The sequence below is a fragment of the Panthera onca genome, chromosome B4 (genome assembly GCF_046562875.1).
Source record: "Panthera onca isolate mPanOnc1 chromosome B4, mPanOnc1 haplotype 2, whole genome shotgun sequence".
NCBI lineage: Eukaryota > Metazoa > Chordata > Mammalia > Carnivora > Felidae > Panthera > Panthera onca.
In genome coordinates, this window is record NC_138345.1 from 120,488,095 (window position 1) to 120,496,644 (window position 8,550).

General features: G+C 39.4%; 1 protein-coding gene across 2 annotated transcripts in view; it reads left to right on the forward strand.

Moving 5' to 3' along the window:
• Nucleotides 1-7,517, forward strand: part of SLC17A8 (solute carrier family 17 member 8) — a 51,127-nt gene extending 43,610 nt beyond the window's left edge. For both annotated transcript variants that reach the window (XM_078449558.2, XM_078449557.2), the window contains exons 11-12: nt 3,118-3,245; nt 5,258-7,517. In XM_078449558.2, coding sequence (XP_078305684.1) covers nt 3,118-3,245; nt 5,258-5,602 — 473 coding nt within the window. In that variant the 3' untranslated portion in view covers nt 5,603-7,517. The remainder of the gene's footprint in view (nt 1-3,117; nt 3,246-5,257) is intronic.
• The last annotated feature ends 1,033 nt before the right edge of the window (nt 7,518-8,550 follow it).

Here is an 8,550-nt window from a genome sequence, read left to right on the forward strand (position 1 = left end):
TTATTTATTTTTGAGACAGAGAGGCAGACTGTGAGTGGGGGGAGGGGTAGAAAGAAGGAGAAACACAGAATCTGAAGCAGGCTCCAGGCTCTGAGCTGTCAGCACAGATCCCAATGTGGGACTCAAACCTACAACCACAAGATCATGACCTGAGCAGAAGTCAGACACTTAACTGACTGAGCCACCCAGGTGCCCTTGCATAGACCTGATTTTGAGGTTTCTCTTTACTACTTGCTACTTATAAAAGGAAAAGTTGGCTAATTCATTTAAATTCTCAAGCCCTGGTTTCCTCACTCAGAAATTGGAGAGGTATAATGACAACCTCACAGGGTTGTTGGGAGATTGCAATGAACTTCAGATAATTCATGCATTTGCTCATACTTCCTATGAGCAGGTGCTGTTTTCAGCACAAGGGATATTGCAGTGGAAAAAATCAGATGGTGTCCTCATAAAGTTTACATTCTAGTGGAAATAAAGTGTTTGAAACCCCTAGCAGTGCCAGATGCACAACAAAATTAATAAGTATTCAGTATTGTGAATCGTGTTGTTCAGTTATTATACACTTTAGCCAAGGGCTTCTCAAACTTTCATGCCCACACAAATCACCCTAGCATCTTACAGAATGCAGATTCTGATTCAGCAGGTTCAGGTTGGGGCCTGAGATTTAGCATTTCTAACAAGCTCCTCAGTGATGCTGCTGCTGCTGATCTTTGGTCAATACTTTGAGCAGCAAAGATAGGGCAATCATGACTTATTTCCAGTAGATGTTGAGGAACAACTTCCCCTGATAGCTCTATGATGCGAAAGGGATTCATATCCTGTCCTCAGCAGTAATGAAATATTTCACATTGTTCCTGGATTGCCAATTATGCCATGATCAGAAGGAGAGAAACCCAAAATACTAAAAAACAGTTCTGCCATTCTTTTTTTAGCACTTACTCAATCCTAGCAACTTTTTGACATATCTCCTTTAATCCTCCTGACAAGTCTATGAGAAGGATTTTGCTATATCCATTTTACCAGAGCGAAGACACTGGGGCTTAGAAAGGTGACTTAACTTGCCCACATAAATTGAGTAGCTAGGATGGGGGTGGGGTGGGGGGAAGGTTTATCTGACCGAACAGTGACACTGTGGGAAGGACTATGGCCCTGGGTGGATGGTGATTCCTCAGGACCTACTATCTGCCAACTTTATAAGGGGTTTGGGATGCCAGGAAGAGAGGTACCATGAGGGAATTGATTATCAACAAGAGAGCTGAGACAGGTGAGATTAGGAAGGGTGATACTTTAAAAAATGTCCTATGTAGAGAAGACAGACTCTCTCAGCTTGTGTGTATTTTTTTTAATCCACTACAAAATAATCTATCAATAGCTCAGTTTCTCAATGAATTTTTTCTTCTAAACACCAGGATTGTGCAACTAGAAATCTAAGTGGCTTTTCTCACATTATCTTTAGCTGAGCACAGATGCCTAGGCTTTGTATCAGAATATAATACTCAACGATCATATTAATTGCTTCTTATCTCTGGGTTCTTTTCTAATAAAGTGTTTATCGCTTGCAAATCAACAGTAAGATTAATTAATCTTGCAGCTGTTTTATATTCTGATGGTCTGCCACTTGGATCTGAAAGGAAGGTATATTTATTGCAAAAAAGTTTTTCTCAAAATTCTCCCTGAATGGAGGTAGGGAAAAACAACTAATGTGCCAGATCAGGAAAAAAAAAATTTTTTTTTAAATCCTATTTTCAGGTTCTTTGCACAGAATAGAGAATTAAAAAGCAAGGCAAAGGAAAACAAAAACATGAATAAACAAAACCTACAATCCCCTGCTGTAATTTCAATGGCTCAAATGGGTAACTAAATAATTATTTATCAAGTGTGTACTATGTACCAAGCACTTTGCCAGTTCAGGGAAGATGGTGGTAAATGATACAGATGGGTAACCACCCATAAGAAACATACATGTTGGTTTTTACTTGTATGTACCATGTATTTAACATATGTTATTTAACTGAATTCTTACAACAATTTTATAAGAATGATTATTCCTGCTTATCGATGAAGAAGCAGAGGTTCAGAAAGTTTAAATCCTTTGTCCAGGTTTGCATCTCAATTGAGCTGCCGGAGGCAGGTCTGTTCAACTCTACAATGCACGCCTGGGCACTACTGATAGAGTTGGTTCCCAGGGCTGGTGGCTTCCTCTCTCAGAACCGAGCCCCTTCCCCTGTCTTCACTCCTCCCCCTTCATTCCACTCATTCTTCTCTATTGATAAACAGGTAAATAGTGAGGTGTTGGAAACTTATTATTTTACCCCTCCTAGCAGCATTATCTTTTGATACAAGACCTCAAAAGAGGGAGACACTTAGCCCAGTGGCAGCAGTGGGCGGAGTCCCAGGTGTAGTGGTCACTGGTTAGCAGAGCTTAGCTGCTTGCCAAGGGCTTTTGCATATGCATTTCCTGAGGCTCATCTCACCGCATCTTTGTGCATTAAATAGTCATTTTATCCCCATATTAGAGAGGAGAAAACAAAGGCCTAAAAATTACTTAAGTGGTAGAAGTAATAACTCGGATCCAGATTTACAGACTCCAGGTCAAGTATTATGTGAAAGTCTCTTGTAAGTTACAGAGGATTCCGCCAATGTTTGTGCAACTGTTTGTTATCAAAAAAGTACCTTTTCCACTGTGCCATGCAACATCTAAGACAGGCTTACCTTGGGTGGCCTTTTGGGAGTGAGTTGAGGACTGGGAAGGAGGGTATTATGAGGTCCCATCTGGTTCTAATCAAACTGTAAACAGTGTGATTGTTTCCTCTAAGTGTGATCCGTTCAATTTTTCAGTATTGCCCCAAACACGGTTACTTTGGAGTTCCAAACTTACAAGCACAGGTGTCCTAATTCTCCCCACGGAGAACCCATGGGAGCCATTGCTAATCAGTCACAGCACATCTTTCTGTGTTGTGCAGACACAGCCTGACAATCCTCAACCCAGCCCTCTCGGTAGAGGTATCCATTGGCCATATCACAGAGGAAACCAAATAGATTGATGAGAGTTGGGAAAAGCTGTGTAGTTCCCAAAATGTTCTTGACTCTGATTTTGAGGTTTTGGCTTCACTGTAGGTTTTAACGTCAACCACCTGGACATTGCCCCGCGCTATGCCAGCATTCTCATGGGGATCTCAAATGGAGTGGGAACTCTCTCTGGAATGGTCTGTCCCCTCATTGTCGGTGCAATGACCAAGCACAAGGTAATGTTCTCTTTTGGGGCTGTGGGTTGCTGTATCATAGGACTGAAGTACTATACAGATTTGAGACCTCAAGGCCCTGCCCCAGACTGTAAATGTGTATGTCCTTGACCTTGGCTGAGTCATTTGAAGTTCTTTTTTTCTTCCTTCTTATTTTTTTAAAAAAATTATTATTTATTGATGGCAATAGGGCTGATTGATGTTTGTTTCCACATTTTCTCAACAGAGAAGTAAAAGGGACATGTGTTGGGGGGCGTGGGGGAGGGAAGCGATCATCATAAGGACTATTTAGAGACACAAAGAAGAAACTGAGGCAATAACTCAGGATAAATAATTTACCCAAGATTGCTTTATAATTCTAAGCAATTAAACTTTATAGCCTGTTTCCATCTATTACTTAGCATGTTCCAGCGTAAAGATATTAGTGCTGTTAGACTTCCTTATTATGAAGCAAATGAACAATACATTAATGGCCCTACATAAGAACTACAAGGGTGTGGCACTCAGTCATTACTGAGCCTTTGTGTGTTCAGACGAGGGTGGGTATAGAGGAGGAACCCAGATCTATCCAGAGTTCAATCACGGGCCAAATGGTTTCTTAATCTCTGTCGTTGAAAAGGTTTTAGGATGCTGCCTTCCACAAATAAGTATTTTTTGATTCTATGGAGTTTTTACTCAACTATTTTCTTAGTTGGATTGTCTATTACTAATATGATTTCAGAAAATCTTCCAGCTTCTTGGAGGAGAAAGTGTAGGTTAACTTTTCTTATTTTTTGATAGAAAATGAAGGTGGATTTGGGGATTTTAAGAGGCAGAAGATCTAGGTTCTTCCTCACTGTTCATGAGATCATGGGATGGATAACATGACTAATAAATCTCAGATATTAACTTCACCTAACTATGTATTTTTTAAAGTTTATTTTACTTATTTTGAGAGAGAGAGAGAGAGAGAGAGAGAGTGCGCATGCAGGCGGGGGAGCACGGGGGAGGGACAGAGAGAGAGGGAAAGAAGGAGATTCCTAGGCAGGTTCTACACTGTCAGTGCAAAGCCTATTGTGGGGCTTGAACTCACAAACTGTGAGATCATGACCTGAGCCAAAAGCAAGAGTCAGATGCTTAACAGACTGAGCCACAGAGGTGCCCCAACTTCTTCTAACTTTACACACAAATTCCCATTATTTTTTGATTTACTGTATTTACACAGAAAATATGATTATAAGTAAGTTATTGACAGCTAAGAGTCAGCATTTTCATGGTTCAAATATTGTTATGTATCCAACAGCAAGCAAGAAGGAGATGTCTGATATTTAAAATGGTGGTTTCTAAAGCAAGTTTAATTTAAACTACCATGTGAAGGGAAACCACATTGTGTATTTAAAAGACCTGTGAAATGGTGCTGCATGGATTTTTGCATATTATTTATATTAAAAAGTATTTTTATAAATTAAAAAAAGCACATGTACTGTAGTCTGTAATTTCTATATTCATTGTAGTGTTAACTCATTAAAAAAAATTTTTTTTAAGTAAACTCTACACCACACATGGGGCTCAAATTCATGGCCCCAAGATCAAAAGTCACTTGCTTGGCCAACTGAGCCAGCCAGACGTTCCCTTAACATTCATTTTCTAAACACTCAAATTCTGTTTGGCTCCTGGGCATGCTTCTGACTTACGTCTTTCCTAGATGCACAGCATTGCCTTTGGGGTGGGCAGGAGTTTTTGTCCCAGTGAAAGCCTCTAGAACCTACTGTTAATCTCTATTTTTGGTTAAGGGGTGCCTAGGTGTCTCAGTTGGTTAAGTGCCTGACTCTTGATTTCGGCTCAGGTCATGATCTTATAGTTTGTGAGATCAAGTCCAGCATCGGGTAGTGTGCTGACAGTGCACCAGCCCGCTTGGGATTCTCTCTCCCTCTCTCTCTGCCCCTCCCCTGATATCATTCTCTCTCAAAATAAATTTAAAAAAAATTCTATTTTTGGTTAAAACACATTAATTGGTACTGTATTTCCTTGTTTAGACTCGTGAGGAATGGCAGAATGTGTTCCTCATAGCTGCCCTGGTGCACTACAGTGGCGTGATCTTCTATGGGGTCTTTGCTTCTGGGGAGAAACAGGAATGGGCTGACCCTGAGAATCTCTCTGAGGAGAAGTGTGGAATCATTGACCAAGATGAGTTAGCTGAGGAGACAGAACTCAACCATGAGAGTTTTGCAAGTCCCAAAAAGAAGATGTCTTATGGTGCCACCACCCAGAATTGCGAAGTCCAGAAGGAGAAATGGAGAGGACAGAGAGGAGTGACCCTCGATGAGGAAGAGCTGACATCCTACCAGAATGAAGAGGGAAACTTCTCAGACACAGCCTAGTGTCTGAAGGGCACTTCCATCTTCTCCTCACCTTAGAACCAGAAAGTATCCATACCTATTACCTTCCCCATAGCCTGGCTTGCCGGAGAGTCAATATGGGGACACTGGAGATAGGAGGGGGAGGAAAGGAAACCTGACCAGCAATAGAGAAGAGAAAAGAAAAATATCTTGCAATGACACTTATGGGTATGGAGCTTGCTCTCAGTTGACAAAATGGGTATAAAAATATAATATTTTTGGATTGTCAGTAGACTCTTCTCAAAGAAGAGTTCTCAAAGTTCAGTTCTCAAAGCTCTGAACTTATTCAGAAAGGAATGACTAGAAGAATAAGGGAGACAATACCATGCTATGCAAAGAAAAATCGAAGGAATTGAGCATATTTGGCCTGGAGCAGAGAAAACAAGAGCTGTCATCACATTTCTGAGGGCAGCCACGCAGAAGAGGGTTTCCTATTCCTAATAAAGGCTATTGCTCATGGGGACCCTGCATCGTGCCAGGAGCTTTATAAACATTCTCATTTCATTTCCACACCTCTATGACATACATTTATTATCTTCATTTTACAACTAAGAAAGCTAAAGCAACACAATATTGATTTGTCCGAGGGCCAGGGCTGAGATTCACAGGGTCCAAAATAGGTGGCAGTCTTGGGGAAGAAGTTTTCACCTCAGTATAGAGAAGGCACATTTTTTTTAATAATGAAAACTGAAAATGGAGAGGGTGGTCTTGTGGATAATTCCCTATTTTGGCAGGCATGGAGAATGGGAAACATCTGCCCAGATGATGCCCAGAATATCAACATCTGGTTTGTTATGGCAGAAAGCATTGTCATTGTAGCAGGGGCTGGATTCAAAGATCCTGGGTTCAGAGAGAGGTTAGAACATAAAAAAGAAAAGAAAAGAACACAAAAAGAAAATAAAAAGGAAAGAAAGAAAAGGAACAATGAAAAGGGAAAAAGCTGAGTAAGATGGCTAAATTTCTAAGAATCTGGTGTCCCGAATGGTTGAGAAGAAGTAAAGAAGGGTTTGGCTGAATTTCAACCCTTCAAAATATCAAGAATTTAGTTAAGTAAATAATGTCCCAAATTACTTATACATCTTTAAGATATTTAGTAATTTAAGAAATTGGTTCACGTGTTTTATTAGGTAAAATTCTCTTGAAAGAGTCTTCTGTTTTAAAAAATGTATGTCTTTAGACATTTCTGCTGGTCATATTTGGAAGTTTGATCAAACTACGCACAACTATGATTGAAGTATTCCTAATGAGTGTATTTGGAATGTTACTGAGGAAAACCATAATAATATGGCAGTAATTATATAGGGAAATGAAATGAGAGCATGACAGAAAACACCTGTGACAACTAGACCAACAGTGCTGAAAAATTCATCTTTGATCACATAAGGCAATAGCATGGATACTCTCTGGATAAATCTCAAAATTTAATGGCATTAAAAAAAATTTAAATTGGCGCATAAAGGATTGTTTGAAAATAAAATTATTTTCCTGTTTATTGGTTTGAAATTTTCATTTCTACTTTTGGAAGAAAAATATAATATTAAAGAAAAAATTAGCTTTACTTGTAACTTATTATTATAAAGTGTTTTTTGTAATTTCTTTTATATACATTTCTGGTCCCTTATTGTACTAGCAGAGTTGTAGTGTATTTTTAAAAAAGAATAATTTTGAGAGTAAAAAGGAATTGCCTGACTCTCTAGTAAATAATATCCAATATATCATCGTATATAATTTATGTTATTATATACTTTTAAATGTATTTCATGGGTGAATGCATGTAAGTCCCATAGAACAGTTCCTGGCATGTAGAAAGTGCTCAATAAACATTAGCTATCATCTTGCAACCTTTTTTGGGACTCTTCTGTTGAAGAAAAAGCATGCTATATAATTTTCATCCATAAGCCAGAATTTATTGTGAAACTCGTGCTGTTTTCTAAGTAAAAAAAAAAAAATGAGAAATTTATGGTAGCCAGTGTTTTATTTTTTCTTCTGTTAATAAAGTCAAACAACTATTTAAAATTTTTTTTTCAACGTTTTTTATTTATTTTTGGGACAGAGAGAGACAGAGCATGAACGGGGGAGGGGCAGAGAGAGAGGGAGACACAGAATCGGAAACAGGCTCCAGGCTCCGAGCCATCAGCCCAGAGCCTGACGCGGGGCTCGAACTCACGGACCGCGAGATCGTGACCTGGCTGAAGTCGGACGCTCAACCGACTGCGCCACCCAGGCGCCCCATCAAACAACTATTTAAAAAACTCATGACAATCCCTAAGGTAGTAGTACAGATTGCAATACAAAGTTGTGTTTGCTCCATCATTTAAGGTCAATGTCATATGCAGAAAGTCCACATTTTGATAAGTCAAAGCATGTAGGGTTCCTGTAACTTGCTCTTCTAATATTCAGAAAAAACCCTATGAAGCTCTGGATCATGGTGTTAAAAATGAAAACACATTATTTTGTTGTGATGGGTTTTCCAAGGGTTGCATTGTACAGGTAATTACATTTGAACACCAGGCAGATACAGTTTTCAAGTCGTACAATTTGCTGCAATATCCATCTGTAGATCAACCCTTGAAAGCAAACCATAGCTTCTAGCAGAAGGGAAGGGAAAACCTGAGAGTGTCAGATTGTTGACACAAGAAAGGTTTGACTGGCCCTTTTTAGAGAATGCAAGCCTTGGAGACTCCTAAATATGACCCCCCCAAAAAAATTATTCAAGAAATTATGACACATTTCCTATCCCTGTATAGATGCTAAATTCAGCAGATGAAAATTGGAACCTACTGTTTCTCTTTTACACTGCCTCCTGCTGACCCCAACAAACTTGTTCCTTCTGTGTTTCTTAGCTCATCACATCAAGCTTTTGCTGGAGCTAGAAATCTTGGAGTCACCTTGGACTTTTAAAAAAGTAAATCTCTCTCTCTCTCTTCCCT